Source organism: Schistocerca americana, chromosome 1 (genome assembly GCF_021461395.2).
Source record: "Schistocerca americana isolate TAMUIC-IGC-003095 chromosome 1, iqSchAmer2.1, whole genome shotgun sequence".
NCBI classification, from domain to species: Eukaryota; Metazoa; Arthropoda; class Insecta; order Orthoptera; family Acrididae; genus Schistocerca; species Schistocerca americana.
In genome coordinates this window covers 248,506,660-248,526,639 of record NC_060119.1, presented here as the reverse complement: position 1 = coordinate 248,526,639, position 19,980 = coordinate 248,506,660, and the positions used below count along the sequence as shown (strand labels likewise).

The window sequence follows — 19,980 nt, the reverse complement described above, 5'->3', positions numbered from 1 at the left end:
CTTTTCGCGCCGCTCAAACATTTGACCAAAAGAATCGGCACGTTGCAATTCCTAGACTTATTATTTCTATTTATACGAAAATTGTATTTAAGTCATAAAATTATTGTCAGTATTATCTCATTTGTTTGTAACATATTTCAGGCATAAATACGAAAATTAAAAAATGCTATTATCTCATTTTCCTGCTAATGAGTTGAAATAATGCATAGTTCTTGTTTTTCAAGCTGTTTGAAATCGTCGAGCAGAGAGAAAGTCCGAGAAATTTGTGTTGATGGATACGATTTTAAAATTTGTAACATAACTGTTTTTGATATTTTTGTTTTGCTTCTTGTTTTTCATGTCGTTATATAATTTTAGCCATTGGTTTTTATTTTCATTGCAGATCCGAAAATTTTTAAAATAATTTTTTTTAATTTCTCTTTTTTTTCTCTTTTTTTAAAGCTACATCTTGGTCTTTTTGTCGTTCCAGGAAATAGATTTCTTCCATAAAGTTCCGGACTGTTCTAGAAATTAGGTCAATTTGCAGCAAAGAAGTTATAAGTGCATTTAGTATGTCTCATTTGTTTGTACTTGACTTGCGTAGAGCAATCAGTTACAAAATATTTGTACGTTTGACAAAAAGAACGTAAAGTTGTAGCATTTCCGTGAATGAAAGGAAATACTAATGAAAATAGTCTCGACAGGAAATAGTTTTGCTTTCCACACTTCAAGATGAACCCGTAAATACTAGTGTATTCTGTTGACTCTGAATACAGACAATATCACGTTTGCTCCAAGTAAACGGCACAGTAAATGTACACCACTGTCTTAAAATGATAAATTTTTCATTCGCTTTGGTGTTTCTCTTCGTTATAATTCGAAATTGCTGCAAGGATTTCTCCAGTCATTGTGGGTAAAATGATGTTGTTTATAAATTCTCAAGGTAAATGCACTTCGAATGAAGTAACAGTGGAAGTAAATCCAATGTGAAATCTTAGACCCCGTCCAAAGAAGGGTAGGGAATAACGTAAAACGACAGATATTGTACCAACCTGTGCGTTGAAGGCGTGCCCGAAAATCTCTCCCAGTTTCTTGGCATACATCTCCGATTTCCCAGTCTCTGTGGCGTACAGCACTGTGGCCTTGATACGGCGAGACAGCGCACGTCCAAACAGCTTCGACGTAAACTTGACGGCTCTGAAACGGAAAAATGGCGTTAACTTTTAAAGCCACAAGACTGGCATCATCAAAGCGTAATGCAGTTCTCGAGCAAAGGCACATACGTCCGAGACGAGTTGTGAAGCATTGATCATTCATTAATGTGCGGCAACAAATCAAGCAGAACAAATAAAAGCGTAAATGTCGCATGCAGCCGTCATTTGAATAAAATTTTTTGTGCTGTGTGTCCTTTTACAGACTGGGCAACCCATCTTACATCACCCGTCTGAGTTGCCTCTCGTAAGATGCAAGGAAATTTTTTGGACCAATTTTGCTTTGTCCCCCCCCCCTCCCCTCTATATAGGGACATACTGAAGTGGGTCATCATCATCATCAGCAGCAGTATGGTAATCATCATGCATTTGACACGGTTAGATAAAGGGCTCGTCCAGACTTTATTTATGTGCGCCCAGTCTGTTCCTGCGTGCTTCACAATGACATCCACTTATCATCTCGATGTTTTATCTCTTGGAATCCACCTCCATTTCGTATTCATTATGGTCACAATTAGGCATATTTCTTGATCGATTTCCTTCTTTTTCTGTCTCTCTTATTAATTCGCAACATGTATCTCTCACTGTTCCCCGAGCGATACTTTACCTAAACGGTTTTTCACCAGCAAAGACAAAGACAGAACGCCTCAAATACACAGTGATAATACACTCTGACTGTAAACTTCCTTTGTAGTCACATCCTGTTTACGATATACACTGCATATCAGTGTAATTCTTCTTTTTCCACCCAATCTGCCGTAGACTTAAATTAAACTACACATAATGTTATTAGCTGATTTGCTAATTTGTACAACGTTCTTTCCAATATATTCGTTACTTTGAATATTTCCATTAATTACTTAACACCGAAAACTTGACATTTTAAGTGCATTATGAGCACTTATAAGCTATAAACTTCAAAATCATCAGCACTAAGCTCTCAGTTATTTAATAATCGTAAAGCCAGCTGTCGCTCGGCTGAGAGAGGACATGCAGTGTTTCAAAATATCAACTGAAACACCGCCATCTTTTCCCGCCTGAGCGACCTGAGGTAAGTAACGAACAGTTATTTGAACGTATATTACTAAATGTTTATCAGTGTATTAAATAAGTGTTTATTTTATGTTTGTTACATGTCGAGTGCACGCGATCGAGAGAACGCGATGTGGTGCTTATCTACCTACGGACGCGACGTGCGGCAATGCAGGTCACTCGATAGGAGTCAACCATCGGCCAGCTCCCGGGAAAGCCCCTATCGCACTGTCAAGAACATCAATGCATATTATTATACTGAGATGATTTCAGTTTTGTAACGAAATGTTTCGGTTCTCCATCTACATCTACAGACATCGGGTACATCGTACCACTACTAGTCATCTCCCTTCCTGTTCCACTCGCAAACTGCCCGAGGGAAAAACGTCCATCTATATGCATCCGTATGAGCCCTAATTACTCTAACCTTATGTGCGTGTTCCTTACACGAAATGTACGTTGGCGGCAGTAGGATCGTTCCGTAGTCAGCTTCAAATGCCTGTTCTCTAAATTCTCTCAACAGCGTTCCTCGAAAAGAACGTCGCCTTCTCTCCAGGGATTCCCATTTGAATTACCGAAGAACCTCCATAATACCTGTTTGAACTTACCGACCGGTAACAAACGAGCAGCCCGTCTCTGCTTCGATGTCTTTCTTCAATCCGACCTCTTTGGGATCCTGAACTCTCGAGCAACAAAAGAATGGCTCGTACTAGGGTTCTATATGCCATTCTCCTTCAAACATTAACCACACTTTCTAAATTCTCCCAATACACGTAAGTCGACCATTCAGTTTCCGCACCACAATCCTTTTCCCAGTCGCTTGGGATTTGGCGCTCAGCGAGAGATCTGCGATAACTGCAAGCTGAGTAAGAGGCCAATACCGTAGAGCACTCTGTAAAACAGAAAAGGGGTACCATACGAACTTTGCGACTTATTTGCTCTCTACTTTTTCAGTTGCTTCTCTACGTCAGGCACGTCTTTGAATATGTTGGTTGGTTGTTTCGGGGAAGGAGACCAGACAGCAAGGTCATCGGTCTCATCGGATTAGGGAAGGACGGGGAAGGAAGTCGGCCGTGCCCTTTGAAAGGAACCATCCCGGCATTTGCCTGGAGCGATTTAGGAAAATCACGGAAAACCTAAATCAGGATGGCCGGACGCGGGATTGAACCGTCGTCCTCCCGAATGCGAGTCCAGTGTCTAACCACTGCGCCACCTCGCTCGGTCTTTGAATATGTCCTCAATACACGAGTCAGTGCGATGGTCAAATGATAATACATTTTTTTGCGATTGCCCCGTGTGAATGATTTGTTAAACGCGAAATTTAAAACTGCAGTTTTCCTTTTGATATCTTCTGTTGCCACACCAGATAGGTCAACAAGTGACTGTGCAGAGTTCTTAACGATTCCTCTCCGAGTTTGTATCGAGTCTGTACTGAATCAGTATACTGTTTTTACGAAATTATTGGAGGTTGATGTGCATATACTGACGCCTATAAAATCTCGATCGGACAAAGTTATGGGTAAATGATAAACATTTTGAAGTGTTGATAGATTGCACTGCACTCACACTTCTGATACAGTTTTATTCGTCTTGATCTTCTTAGGGAAGATGATCTTCATTACTTGGTTGCCATACTGGATACGATGTGACTTCATTCATATGCCGAAATGGTTCGCAGCAATTAACGCTCTTGCTCGTGTGTTCTAGTGAAGGAATAGCGGTAAGCTTAACCTGTGTTCAAAGGAAGAGGATGCCGATTTAAACGATTGCAGTAAAAGCGTACGGTGGCTGATGGCCGAGGGGAGCGGTTTTTCTGCGGAACCTGAGTGAAAACGGTGCAGGCTGACCAGTTCCTCGGTCTCATTGTGCAGACACGTTGGATGGCGCCGGTCGGTCGGCGGCCGCGCCCAGGTAGGTTGACTAGCGCCGAGGAGTCGCTGCTGCTATGGGCAGAGCATTGATGACCGGCAATACAGCAGAGGATGGGCCCTTGCTAGGCAGGAAGCCGATGAGATGACTGTGTGCTTCTGCGAATTTCCGAGGGACAGGTCAGTAGCGCCCAGAGGTCCAGACTACAAAACATATGTGCGAAGGCACGAGGCCTTTAGTGAGTTTATGGCCGTTTTTTGGAAAGTTCGAAATGAACGCAACAGGAGAGATAATTATCTTTTTATGGAGGGCTGTGGTTCCATCCAGGTCACGCTTTTAGCAAAAGACGCAGTATAAACACGCGGGAAAGAGGCCGCAAAGCTGAATCTTTTTTTCCTTTTCTCCCAATTAATTTTTAAAGTTGCTGATTGATCAAATCTGTGTATGCACAGCAAGGGGCGGTCTCCCAGTTTCGAATGCAGCGCTCCAGCTCGTGATTGGCTTCTGCTTAAGTGGGAGTAGTCTAAGATGTAAACGTGCTACGCTACCGAGCTGGCAATGAAAGCTGAGAGAGGGAGAAGTGGACACTCTTGTACTGGCACTTCGCTGGTAAAGAACTACAGATCTTTACCTAAATGGTAAGACTTGTGTCCTTTGCTAGTGTGCAAAAAATGGTTCAAATGGCTCTGAGCACTATGGGACTCAACTTCTGAGGTCATTAGTCCCCTAGAACTTAGAACTAGTTAAACCTAACTAACCTAAGGACATCACACACATCCATTCCCGAGGCAGGATTCGAACCTGCGACCGTAGCGGTCTCGCGGGTCCAGACTGCAGCGCCTAGAACCGCACGGCCACTTCGGCCGGCGCTAGTGAGCAACTTAGAGCCTGTGCCATTCACCATCTGAACCTTCAGAGATACAGCTTCTAACATCACGCAAACAACGAGTGATGCATGGGTGTACTCATCTGTTTTGAGTCGGCCGTCTAAACATTCGACATATTCTGTCACGCATAGTCGTGGCACAGAGTCAAATTGGTTTGGCAGACCAGCAAACGGGTCCACCTGCACACTGGAATCCACTGGGGTTTCAGAGGCTCGTAGGGAAGTATCTGCGTTCAGAATTAGACGAACGCGAGACCGCGTACTTGCATTTTTTCGGGCGCGCGCCATTAATAACAGATTGCTGCCGTCCATGACTCCAGTCGCCGAACGCATCGTGGTGAGCCGCCCTGACCAACAGGAAGGTAAAGTATTCGCTACTACGGCGTAGGGCTCCATCGAACTACAGACCTATATCATTGACGTTGGTTTGCAGTAGGGTTTTGGAGCATATACTGTATTCAAACAATATGAATCACCTCGAAGGGAACGATCTATTTATACGTAATCAGCATGGTTTCAGAAAACATCGTTCTTGTGCAACGCAGCTAGCTCTTTATTCACACGAAGTAATGGCCACTATCGACAAGGGATTTCAAGTTGATTCCGTATTTATAGATTTCCGGAAAGCTTTTGACACCGTATCGTCTCAGTTGTGCGACTGGATTCGTGATTTCCTATCAGGAAGGTCGCAGTTAGTAGTAATAGACGGCAAATCATCGAGTAAAACTGAAGTGATATCAGGTGTTACCCAGGGAAGCGTCCTGGGATCTATGCTGTTCCTGATCTATATAAATGACCTGGGTGACAATCTGAGCAGTTCTCTTAGATTGTTCGCAGATAATGCTGTAATTTACCGTCTACTAAGGTCATCCGAAGACCAATATCAGTTGCAAAGCGATTTAGAAAAGATTGCTGTATGCTGTGGCAGGTGGCAGTTGACGCTAAATAACGAAAAGTGTGAGGTGATCCACATGAGTTACAGAAGGAATCCGTTGGAATTCGATTACTCGATAAATAGTACAGTTCTCAAGGCTGTCAATTCAACTAAGTACCTGGGTGTTATACGAACAACTTCAGTTGGAAAGACCACATAGATAATATTGTGGGGAAGGCGAGCCAAAGGTTGCGTTTCATTGGCAGGACACTTAGAAGATGCAACAAGTCCACTGAAGAGACAGCTTACACAACACTTGTTCGTCCTCTGTTAGAATATTGCTGCGCGGTGTGGGATCCTTACCAGGTGGGATTGACGGAGGACATCGAAAGGGTGCAAAAAAGGGCAGCTCGATTGTATTATCACGTAATAGGCGAGAGAGTGTGGCAGATATGATACGCGAGTTGGGATGGAAGTCATTAAAGCAAAGACGTTTTTCGTCGTGGCGAGATCTATTTACGAAATTTCCGTCACCAACTTTCTCTTCCGAATGCGAAAATATTTTGTTGAACCTAACCTACATAGGTAGGAATGATCATCAAAATAAAATAAGAGAAATCAGAGCTCAAACAGAAAGGTTAGGTGTTCGTTTTTCCCGATCGCTGTTCGGGAGTGGAATGGTAGAGAGATAGTATGATCGTGGTTCGATGAACCCTCTGGCAAGCACTTAAAAGTGAATTGCAGAGTAGTCATGTAGATGTAGATGTATAATTCTCAGCAATCTGCTTCTCAGCACGCTATACCTTGGAACCACATTTTTCTTTGCGCAAAATGGCTCTGAGCACTATGGGACTTAACTTCTGAGGTCATCAGTCCCCTAGAACTACTTAAACCTAACTAACCTAAGGACATCACACACATCCATGCCCACGGTAGGATTCGAACATGCGAGCGTAGCGGTCGCGCGGTTCCAGACTGTAGCGCCTAGAATCCCTCGGCCACTTCGGCCGGCTATAATAGCAGACACCTACTAGTTTACCTTTTGTGTTATAATCATTGTCAGTAATTTATTTGTCTTTGCAGATTTACTATGAACGATTGCGGTTTGTCATACCGATATCTTGCTAAGAAGTATCTGGAACATTTATCACGTAGTTTGAGAGAAGCAGCTGCTGGTTGCGAAATGTAACTAGCGCTAGGGGACACCGACGGAACGTCACAATCCGCACATTTCTGTCTGTTCTAAGTTCAAACGTTATAACTTGGTTCAAATGGCTCTGAGCACTATGGGACTCAACTGCTGAGGTCATTAGTCCCCTAGAACTTAGAACTAGTTAAACCTAACTAACCTAAGGACATCACAAACATCCATGCCCGAGGCAGGATTCGAACCTGCGACCGTAGCGGTCTTGCGGTTCCAGACTGCAGCGCCTTTAACCGCACGGCCACTTCGGCCGGCAAACGTTATAACTATTCAGCATTGAATGTACTGCGTCTACGTTCGGTAGGTTGCTTTCTGTGCAGCCTCCTGCAACTGAAATTTCGCTTAATGCAACAGGTAAGGGAGACTGTTTCAATTTTAAAAAAACTGCCCTTCGTGTAATTACTCTGGGCGGCCTTTGTAGCGCCGGTTGTCTCTCGTCGCCATTAATCGGGCCCGCTGACAGAACGGTTGGCGTCTCCCGTGAGGGGGAGGCCTCCCGCTGATGCCCAGTGATTGAGGGTGATGCGGTGGGTGGGGAGGGGGGAGGGGGAGGGAGTGGAGGGAGGGATCGGGGAGGGAGCACTTTATGGCGCCGCCTGTGGCTGGGCCACGCGGCCACAATTAACGGCCGCACCTCCCTACTCGCGCCCGCTTTCGCTTACGCTAGGGGGCAGTTCAAGCAGAACCACCTCTCAGGTGAATCAGAACCGTTCATTTTCCTTTACGAAGTTCCGTAAATCCTGTCGGGGAGTTACATAAACTAATAATCATCTATTCTTCGATATAAAATATGTTATAGGTTGGTCCAGTGAAAAACTCAAGGCAAATAACGTTTCATCTCCTGTTACGTAGGTAGAAGAAGTCCATGTTTAGGAGTGATCCGTTTTGTTTCATAAACTGTTAATGGTTCTATCTGCTATAAAACAACATTTGCTATTACAATAGTGAAATATAAAAGTAACTGCGTGAAGAGTTTGACAGAGCACTGAAAGACCTGAGTCGAAACAAGGCCCCGGGAGTAGAGAACATTCCATTAGAACTACTGAGCCGGCCGTGGTGGCCGAGCGGTTCTAGGCGCTCATTCCGGAACCGCGCGACGGCTACGGTTGCAGGTTCGAATCCTGCCTCGGGCATGGATGTGTGTGATGTCCTTAGGTTAGTTAGGTTAAAGTAGTTTTAAGCTCTAGGGGACTGATGACCACAGCTGTTAAGTCCCATAGTGCTCACAGCCATTTGAACCATTCTGAATCAACTACTGACAGCCTTGGGAGAGCCAGTCCTGACGAAACTCTACCATCTAGTGAGCAGGATATATGCGACAGGCGAAATACCCTCAGACTTCAAGAAGAATATAATAATTCCAATCCCAAAGGAAGCAGGTGTTGACAGATGTGAAAATTACCGAACTATCAGTTTAATAAGTCACGGCTGCAAAATACTAACGCAAATTCTTTACAGGCGAATGGAAAAACTAGTAGAAACCAACCTCGGGGAAGAACAGTTTGGATTCCGTAGAAGTATTGGAACACGTGAGGTAATACTGACCCTACGACTTATCTTAGAAGCTAGATTAAGGAATGGCAAACCTACGTTTCCAACATTTATAGACTTAGAGAAAGCGTTTGACAATGTTGACTGGAATACCCTCTTTCAAATTCTGAAGGTGGCAGGGGTAAAATACAGGGAGCGAACGGCTATTTACAATTTGTACAGAAACCAGATGGCAGTTATAAAAGTCGAGGGACACGAAAGGGAAGCAGTGGTTGGGAAGGGAGTGAGACTGGGTTGTAGCCTCTCCCCGATGTTATTCAATCTGTATATTGAGCAAGCACTGAAGGAAACAAAAGAAAAATTTGGAGTAGGTATTAAAATCCATGGAGAAGAAATAAAAACCATGAGGTTCGCCGATGACGTTGTAATTCTGTCAGAGGCAGCAAAGGACTTGGAAGAGTAGTTGAACGGAATGGATAGTGTCTTCAAAAGGGGATATAAAATGAACATCAATAAAAGCAAAACGAGAACAATGGAATGTAGTCGAATTAAGTCGGGTGATGCAGAGGGAATTAGATTAGGAAATGAGACACTTAAAGTAGTAAAGGAGTTTTGCTATTTGGGGAGCAAAATAACTGATGATGATCGAAGTAGAGAGGATATAAAATGTAGACTGGCAATGGCAAGGAAAGCGTTTCTGAAGAAGAGAAATTTGTTAACATCGAGTATAGATTTAAGTGTCAGTAAGTTGTTTCTGAATGTATTTGTATGGAAGTGAAACATGGACGATGAATAGTTTGGACAAGAAGAGAACAGAAGCTTTCGAAATGTGGTGCTACAGAAGAATGCTGAATATTAGATGGGTAGATCACATAAATAATGAGGAGGTATTGAATAGGACTGGGGAGAAGTTTGTGGCACAACTTGATTAGAAGGAGGGATCGGTTTGTAGGACATGTTCTGAGGCATCAAGGGATCACCAATTTAGTATTGGAGGGCAGCGTGGAGAGTAAAAATCGTAGAGGGAGACCAAGAGATGAATACACCAAGCAGATTCAAAAGGATGTAGGTTGCAGTAGTTACTGGGAGATGAAGAAGCTTCCACAGGATAGAGCTGCATCAAACCAGTAGCAGGACTGAAGACCACAACAACAACAAAAGTAACTGGTTGGTTGGTGGTTAGTGTTTAACGTCACGTCGACAACGAGGTCATTAGAGACGGAGCGCAAGCTCGGGTGAGGGAAGGATTGGGAAGGAAATCGGCCGTGTCCTTTCAAAGGATCCATACCGGCATTTGCCTGAAACGATTTAGGCAAATCACGGAAAACCTAAATCAGGATGGCTGGAGACGGGATTGAACCGAACAAAAGTAACTGCACGAGTAGTTAATACACTGCGGAAAAAAAGGCGTCACTTTTTTGAACCCCGTAATTGTCGCTCATTTCGACGCATAAGTTTAAACTTTGGCTATAAGGTATCTACAACCTTTCTCTGTATTGGTGTGTCCTGCGACGTCTCCCTTGCGCTCGGCAACGCTCTAAGAGCGAGGTGTCGGAACATGTGGAAATAAAGGCCACGGCTCAGAAGTTCATGTGATCTTTCAGGTAGGTTAATGATGTCACATTGGCACCAAATTTCACTACAATTGTGCCAAAAGCCATCGTGGACGCGTCACACAAGGGGGTGGTCCACACACACCGTCACATTTCATCACTTCTCTTCTCAGAACCGGGAAACCCACCGTTGAAATCGCGTGGTTTCCTTATGGGTGGCCAAGGAAAACATTTCGGACACGTCGACGCTCAAAATCGACACGGAAAGCCCTCAGGAGGTGGCATAAAGGGTTTCAATGAAACCACTCCTTCCCTTGTGGCGTTGATCCCCACACATTTCGCTGTTGAAAACCACGGTTCGCAGTGCGAAGAGCAACACGGCAACGTCGTTGATAACTTCCGACACTGTTGACACCTCCCGGACGATACAACCTTGCTTTAAGAACATTCCGGGCCCGCAACTCCATTGAACGTAATGTGAACCCTTTGTAGTGTAATGCGACCGCAGTTCTTGCTCTGGTGTACAGCCTGGAAACGGGACCGTTCAAAACCATTCGACGGAATTTGAACGTGATCTGAAGCAGCGAAGTGTGTTTATGTTTCTTCAACCTCCTGTTTCGCATCGTCTTGTGACGTGATGACGGATGGGTGCAACATTGACATGTGGGTGAATAAGACGGCAAACCATCTCTCTGTCAGACCGCCCTAGTTCGGCACCACTGTCCGTGACACCCATGCACCTTTGTTGAACACTGTTGCACGCCAACTTTGGATGGGGCAGTGCATCAAGTAAAATTGTCACGGTCCCAGAGCAAAAGTATCTCGCTACATGCTGGCAATGTCGACACGAAGCAGGCGCAATGAAAACATTTCGCTACCGAGACTGAGTCAGGATAAAATACAACATCGGCGCTTCTGGCGACCCAGGCAGGAGACTTCAGCAGAATGTAGTGGGTCAGAGCAGCCAAACACGGTCACCTCACCTTCGTTATGTGACGAAATAAGGCGAAGGCGGCGAACGGTACCATGAGCTTCTACGAACCGGTCCTATACTACAACAAACTCTTTAAGCAAGCACAGCAGAAGGAAAACCACTGATGTCTTCGTAACAGCAAGCCCTATATAGTCAAAACGAATGACAGCAGGTAAACATTTAACTCCATAAATAGCTCAGCAGTTTAGCTCGTGAGGCAGTCCGTCAGATGGATCGATGGCATACATGACGTTCGCGCCCGACTCCATGATTGCAGGTAAGTGGAGTCTGACAAAAATCTGTCGTAGATTTCCTGCGTGTTACGGACAACGACAGCTGCTCCTGGGAGAGGTGGCTACCTTGCCATAAACACCAATCGCAGAGTTCAACACCATAGTCTGCCTCTATTGCAGATAGGAGGATCCGGAGGCCTTTCCTTCCTAACAGAATCAGGACACCATCAGGAACAGATGAAGAGGACCAACACATCGCGCGGCTACCATTCTGCGGTGCAATGACCAGCAAGATCGGCAGAGTCCTTAGCCGGCAGGGAATCAGACCAGTCTTCCGGCAACCCAGGAAGGTTAAGGAGATGTTGCGACCCGTGAAAGATAATCTCGGGCTGAGAGTACCGGGAATTTACAGCATTCCTTGCGAGTGTGGCAAAAATTATGTGGGCCAGTCTCTAAGAACTGTTGCCGATCGCTGTGTGGAACATCAGCGTCACCTGAAAAACAGGTATCTAGAAAAGTCGGCGGTGGCTGAGCACAGTTTGTTAAATAAACATAAGATTTTATTCGATGAAACAAGAGTACTTGCTCACGCTTCAAACTATTAGGACTCTGTCGTCAGGGAAGCAGTTGAAATTAGACTCCGTGAAAATAATTTGAACAGACTCCGGTTATGCACTCAGCAGTGCATGGAAGCGCGCAATTGATAAAGAAAGATGGCAGAGAGAGACTTCTCACATTCCTCGCAGTTCTCCGCCTGTTGCGATGGATGGCACTGCAAGCAACTTGGGTAACGCGCACAAAGAAAATCTATGGATATAGAGGCCGCCACTTCGGTACGCGCCGTTTTCGCCGTGACGTCATCCAGCCAATGAGAAGCCGTCCACTGCTTATAAAAGCGGAAGCCTCACCGGTTCACGACAGTCAGTTTTACCCCTGACGACGGAGGTAGTCATCGAAAGCTTGGGATGTTATCCAAATTTGACGCGGCAAGTAAACCGAGAACTTTTTATGCAAGGACACCATCGTTCCTAAGATTCTGGCGGACTAAATAGGGCCTACCAGCACGGCAGGCCACTATCGTCGAACTCCACGACTGCACGGCAACCGTCATAGCAGTACGGCGGATGACGAAGAAGGGTGGTGAGTGGGAGGTAACAGAGCATCCCCCAAGACGGCGTATGTATGTTTAATATACGCGCTGCCGTCACTCACTGCCGCGGCGTCGCAGTACAGCCCGTGCCGGGGCGACCGCAGGCGGCGAACCACCACTGCAGCAGCCGGCCGGAACGAGGTGTGCTGTGTCACCTGCCTTGAGCGGGCTCAAGGCCGCTTACGACGCTATTCTTCTGAGGCACGTTACTTGTATTTCTATGGAAATAAATAATTCTGGATCTTCTTTCACTGTGCTTACCAGCGACAACAGGTCACTACCATCTTTCCAAGGAAAACTGGCAACCGGCAAGGAGTGAACTGAGAGAGTTCCTCATGAGACAGAATCAACTCCACTTCCGCTCTCCCAATAGTCGCCTCTTGCAGCATGCTAAAAATGTACCCGTCAGAAACTTGTGGACACCCTTTCAGATGCCTTGCGCCTACTTGCCACCTAAGGGTCTTCGAATGGCTTACCTGACACACTTTGTGTCATCTTCTGAGAGTTTGTCGTGTCGAGTCTGAGACGACGGTATGTCTGAAATATTTCTCTGGGCCTTCCCTTACCGCGTTATTTCAGCCCTAGATATCGCTGTTCTGTCCACCATCGTAGAGGCATCAAAAGAAGGGGCGAAATTTGGGTAAGATGGGGTGTGACGACCTTTTAATTTTTTGACACGTCCACGATGGCGCTGGGCAGAACTGTGTGAAATTTGATTCCAACGTGACATCATCAACCCACATTACAGCTCACATGAACTTCTGAGCTGTCTTCATTTTTAATAATGTGCCGACACTAGGACTGTTTCACAATCTGTGACCACAGACGTGTAGTAAAGAGAATTTATGGTATATTCCGGTCACTGTTCAGTTCGCAACCATCTCACAAAAAAATGGCTCTGAGCACTATGGGACTCAACTGCTGTGGTCATCAGTCCCCTAGAACTTAGAACTACTTAAACCTAACTAACCTAAGGACATCACACACATCCATGCCCGAGGCAGGATTCGAACCTGCGACCGTAGCAGTCGCACGGTTCCGGACTGCGCGCCTAGAACCGCGAGACCACCGCGGCCGGCCAACCATCTCACAGGTTGTGAAGCTATTTCCATGTCTGGCTTACGACAGAATCAAAAGGCTCTGTAAACTGAAGCAGCAATAAGTACCGAGATCTGAAGATGGCTGTTATAATCCGAAACCAGTAATCTGATGACAAAAAATTCGTGACCATAGACGTGAAGTAAAGGAAATTTATACAAAGACTGTTGATATTTTGAAAAAAAAAAACGGAAATCCGATTTATCGATATGTACAAACATATCGTTTCTTGCCCTCGACTTGACGACGCAAATTATATATATATAGAAGGAAAACAAATTTAAATGCGGCCTATAAAAATATCGACTGCACATTGTAACTATACTGCCGGTTTTGGAGTTGTGTAATTAAGAACTGATTTATTATTAGGTATTCTGTACATCAAAAAGCTAGCAGCCACCCTGTTCCCCTTAGAGCAAGAACTGAAAGAAAAACACTTAATTTGAAAATTTGTAAGTTAGTAATGAGACTTTGTACAGATGAAAAGTTTGTATTACAATAATTTTTTGGTCGACTGTTGTGTTCTTAATTAACAACTTTCTACATGATGCATTGACATGCAACAGTTCATTCCAGTTAACCTCTCATACCTCTCACTGGCTGTATATCGAAATAAACTTTTTTGTATCACTCTGATATAGGGAAATTGCGTGGTGAAGCTAATAGTTCCAGCTTCTGTTGGTAACGCCGAGCGCCAATGTCGTCTGATTTTCCCCTCACAGGTCTCCACCTGCCGCAAAGACCAGACTTGTCATTTAGATTTTTGTTCAATATTTTCAGCAACTAGCTGCGTTAAAACTTTTTTTTAATGCAACTGATGTGCTATTTCTTCACATCGGAAATCTTGTTATTCCATTCTCACCGCCACCCTCTAGTGCAGTTGGACTTCTTGTTTTGTGCCACCTATACTTGCTTCACACAGTTAGACGAAAATTCTGGACGTGATGAAAGCTCAAAAAGTAGTAAGACTCCTTCACACAGTGCAAGTAAAATTATGTTCCAAGCCGGCCGGAGTGGCCAAGCGGTTGTAGGCGCTACAGTCTTGAACCGCACGACCGCTGCGGTCGCAGGTTCGAATCCTGCCTCGGGCATGGATGTGTGTGATGTCCTTAGGTTAGTTTGGTTTAAGTAGTTCTAAGTTCTAGGGGACTGATGACCACATAAGTTAAGTCCCATAGTGCTCAGAGCCATTTGAACCATTTTTTTATGTTCCAATACACTTTCAAAAGAACAGTTCCAAATATTTATTGAAAATTGCGAAAAAATATAATATTAAAAAAAAATATCGGGACTCAATATTGCCATTATGATGTCGATTGTCGATATATCGAGAAAGGAAATATTCCCGGTATAAACTGATGATTTTTGGGGAAATATCGATATTTTATCACCATCCCTAGTCGACACCTTAGAGCTTGAAGCGTTGCCAAGCCATAGGATGACGTCGCATGGAGCTATGCTTTTGCAGCATTACAGAGTAATGGACCAGGCACCTTTGTGCCAAATTTCAAACTTATGCATCGCAGTGAGAGACCATTATGCGGTTTCAAAAAAGTGATAATCGTTTTACGTAGTGTATAAAGGTGAACAATGGTTTTAGGTTACGTATGATAAATACTCTGCATTAAAAAATATCGTACGTATTCTGTGGAAGATCTGTAACAGCGTATCTATGTTGATAATGTGTAAGATATCTGCTTATGTTTGTTTCTCTTTTTAACGTGTACTGTGAACTGGGTAAGACGTGAATACTGTGTGTGAGTTTCTAAACAAGAGAAAAACAAGAAATCCGTAAGTAAAAGATACCTCCTAATTCGCCATTATCTATAGGGAAGATATGTCTGTAATTACAAGCTGCGCTTGTTTACGCGACAGGAAAGGCATCAAAATAACGCAGCAGCTCACTCATCGCAAACAAAACGCTTAAAATGCCATAATACGTGAAAAACGAACTTCATAATCGAAAGTATTTCACGAAACGTGTTGTGTGGAAAATAAAATTGTGTGTTTTTTTATAGGAAACAAAACTTCTGTTTTTACAGTATTAGGTTTTCAAGAACCATTCTGTAATGTATAAAATAAAGAAAAACACTAATATTTGTTTATTATAAACTAATTTTTGGCTTGTTATGCTATCAACTGGTTAACAACTGACTAGCGCACACTAAAGACACTAGAGTGTAAAGTACCGCTCCTTCAAAACTAAAGCTACCAACGCATACAATCCTTCATAATGAAATTAGGCAGAAAATGTCGTACTGAGTGCTTATCACTATTGTAACATTTGTGATGCGTGAACAGAATGATGAGTATTTGACTTGACAGTAAATTGGTGATTAATATGATGATAATGAGCCTCGCCCCCAGATACCCTTCCAAAACCAAGTGCACACTTAATTTAATTCATAATGAAGTACTGATACGAATAAAACGTGTGCGATCTTGTTTAGCACGCAAGATAAAATACAATTACTAGATATTATCCTAGTTCACGAAATTACGTATGTAGACTGGACAATTCGCATATTATTCAAATAAGCAGGGTTATAGAAAGTAGACTGATTATGAGCGTAGCTCGACACTTGCCGAGCATTTTTCATTTTCCTTCGCAGAAATAATGTAATTATCTAGTGTTGTGTATGCTATTTTCCAACTTGGAGACGATGTTCTAACCTCAGTTCTTCCGATAGTGCCCGTTTTTTATATTGTATGCAGGTAGCCCTGCCAGTACAATTACTACCCCAAACAATTTTTCTTTAAAATTACCTTCTTGTGTTATTTCAGTGTGGACTACGTGCCAGCTAAGCTCGCCCCTTCAGCAGAGGTTGTTTGCTTCCACGAACTGTTGGCGATGCGCCTGACCCATATGCACTCGAAGTGTACAACCAGCAGGGAAAATAATGTATGTAGTTTCTGTTTTTTCCAGACTTGTCGGAAAGAAGAGATTCCATTTTTGATTCAGCACCCGTACATACAGATGGCGTAAGGGAAACTCAGTCGTCAGACGAAATCGAGCAGTGAAATAAATCCAATGGTAACAAGTGAAAATTTGTGCCGGGTGGGGACTAGTTTCGTCTATCCGAGCACGCTTTCCATGTAGTGTGTACTGTGCCACAAGTTGAGAATTTGAGTTGGACAAAAAGCTTGCTCTGATGGCCCGAGTGGTTAAGGCGGCTGATTGCATGAAGTAGGAAATCCGGGTTAGAGTCCCTGTCCGGCACAAATTTTCGCTTTTTGCCTTTGGATTTATTTCACTGCCCTACTGCGTCTTAGGTCTGAATTTCTGTTTCGTCCGAATAGTGAAACAAAACTGCTTACCGCCGCCGAGGAGCGACCAGTGCAAGGAACATGATTTCTCTTGCTCTCGCACGCAGCTACCTACCATCTGTACTCTTCCCGACTCCTTTTTGAACCTAGGTCCTAATGGACGCATTTCTCAAGAGAAGACATCTCGGCTTCAACAAGACCGGTTGGTGGGTTTGCAAACTAAGCTGAGTGCGCCCAACCGTACCCCCCGTACAACGAATAAACTTCCTTATGAAACATCTTGTGGCTAAACGCGTTCTAAAGGTGCCCACACCTTGTCTATCTCGTCCAGACTAACACTTACTCCTGCACATCTATTCTCAGTTGATGTTTCCCTATACAGCTTGTAGCACTTAGTTTCCAGAGGCTGCAGTTGGCCACCTCTTTTTTAAAATACATAAGGCAAATATACAATGTGGTAGGCTACTGTCAATTGGAGAAATGAGTGGGTGGCGCATAACGAATTCGTTTATGTGATTTAATGCATTAAAAAGGGCTTATCCGTTAAAAAATTCTGCTATGATCACCATATCGAAGACTCATGATTAGGATACAATTTTCATTCTGTAATGAAGAAATTCATGTTCCCACCATAAACTGCTTTTAGTGAATAATGTCTTGTCGGTGTCTAGTTTAGGTAAGAAGTATCATTTTGAAGTCGACTTAAAAGTAAGTCATAATATTATGGTAGGGTAGGTTAAGACGTTAATACATCACATCGAACGTTAATACTTGTCTTGAACTGTAATGTGAAGAAGTATTATGTTTTAAAATTAATTGTTCTTCACAGTGATTTCCTGGCTTTTCTCACGTCGGCAACAACATGTTTGCCAGTGGAAAAATTATGTGTGAAGATACTTGCTTTGATACGTATGAACTTGCAACGATTTTCTTTTCCTTTTTTTTTTTTTTTAGGAAGACGGGGCTGTGAAGAGAAGAAACATATGATGGTAGGAAAAGGAAAGGTTCTCCAGGTGCTCCCAAACCCAAACCCTTCCATCATTTTGCCACGGGGTACAGTATGATTCATGAATCCAGACCACTAGTTTTCAGTCAGCCTTTGTATAGAGGCGCCGCTATTTACACCACCACGTCAAGCTTCGCTTAACAATAACTGCTGTAATGTGTGGGTTATGTGGGGCGGCTCGAACATTGTACCCTTTCTTTTTAATTCCCTACGTGCAGTCATTGTGCTAGCTGGACTGCAGGTAGCGCTTTGGAAGTCAAGCGTGGCCCTCTCTTGCTGGGAACACTTCCAATGAGATGTCTGAATGCCTATGGAGGAATGGCGGCCATTTCCTCCTCAAGAGCTGAAACTGGAGAAGGGAGTAACGTGGACGCTGGGATCTGGAGATAAGTCGATGCTGTAACTCACTCCGGAGGTGAAACGTCCTGGCTGACCGGGGAAACATTTGGTACGTTCCCACGGGACTAAACTGCTGAGGTCATCGGTCCATAGGCTTACACATTAATTAATCTAACTTGAACTAACTTACGCTAAGGACAACACACACACACCCATACCCGAGGGAGGACTGGACCCTCCGACGGGGGTAGCCATGCATTCCGCCGTCGAGTTGTCAAGAAGCAGCCTCTGCGCAAGCAGATTTATGAATGGCATACAAAATTCTTGGAAGTTGGTTGCATATGCAAAAGGAAGGTCACTGTTCGTCCACGCACTTCTGATGAAACTGTCGAGAGTATCCGAGATGCGTTCACAAGGATTCCTCGGATGTTCACAAGACGGACAGGCCAGGAACTTTAACTTCCTAAAACAACGGTGTGGCGTGTTATGAAACGACGCCTGCATATGGAGCTTTACAAGTTGCAGTTACTGCAGCAATTGCTTCCCGGCGACCGTAACAGAAGGTTTCTAATTTTGCGTTTTAGTTCTCCAGGACATGGCAGAGGACACCTTTTACAATGACTCACCTTCTCGGACGGATCGACGTTTCATCTATCGGGTAATGTAAACCGCCATAATGTAAGAATTTGGGGGGTCACAAAATCCTAGCGTTTCCATGGAACATGAAAGAGACTCACAGATACTGAATGTGTTTCCTGCCATTTCTGTTCACAAAATTTATGGACCTTTCTTTTTTGCGGAGGAAACTGTGACAGGAATATCGTACCTGGGCATGCTGCGAAATTGGTTGTTCCTTCAACTGCATGAAGATATCAATGATTTAATTTTAATGCTTGATGGCGCCCTGACTCACTTTAACCTTGCGGTAAGGCATTATCTTAACAACAGCATCCCACGACATTGGACTGGAGAAGGTGAGCAACAATATCTTGTTCACTGGTGTTGGCCTCCCACGTCACCAGACATCACACCTTACGACTTTTATCTGTGGGCGTACCCGTTGATCCGTGTGTAGATTGAAATGGGCTACCGTATCTATGTTTCTCGAGCAACACATAGCTTTCAAGTTGAGAGTACTGTATAGTGTTTATGCGAATATAAAACTCTCAAACTTCCTCTGACCAGTGACATTTGCAATGTCTTTCTGTCTCTCATACACTGAAAGGCCAAAGAAATTGTTATAAATTTTTGAAATTTGTGATAAGATCTTATGGGACCAAACTGCTCAGATCATCGGTCCCTAGCCCTACACACTACTTAATCTAACTTAAACTAACTTACGCTATGAACAACACACACACCCATGCCCCAGGGAGGATTAAAACCTCCGACGGGGGCAGCCGCGCGGACTGTGACAAGGCGCCTAGACCGCGTGGCTACCCCGCGCGGCGAAATTGTTATAGGCATGCGTATTCATATTCAGAGATATGGTAACAGGCAGAATACGTCGCTGCGGTCAGCAACGCCTATATAGGACTACAAGTGTCTGGTTACTGCTGCTAAAGTGGGTTTGAACGTGGTGATATAGTCGGCGCTCCAGCAATGGGACACACCATTTCCGAGGTAGCGATGTAGTGGGAAATTTCCGTAAGACCATTTCACCTGTCTACCGAAAATATCAGGAATCCGGTAAAACGTCGAATTTCCGACATCGCTGCGGCCGGAAAGAAAAGATCCTGCAAGAACGGGACCAACGTCAACTGAAGAGAATCGTTCAACGTGACAGAAGTGCAACCCTTCCGCAAACTGCTGCAG

The 19,980-nt window shown here is 44.1% G+C and overlaps 1 protein-coding gene across 1 annotated transcript in view; it reads right to left on the bottom strand.

Annotated features, from left to right (window-relative positions):
- Positions 1 to 19,980, bottom strand: part of LOC124555160 (nitric oxide synthase, salivary gland) — a 693,873-nt gene that overhangs the window by 120,150 nt on the left and 553,743 nt on the right. Inside the window, exon 11 of the mRNA XM_047129021.1 lies at positions 1,032 to 1,176. Within this exon, the coding sequence (XP_046984977.1) occupies positions 1,032 to 1,176 (145 nt within the window). The remainder of the gene's footprint in view (positions 1 to 1,031; positions 1,177 to 19,980) is intronic.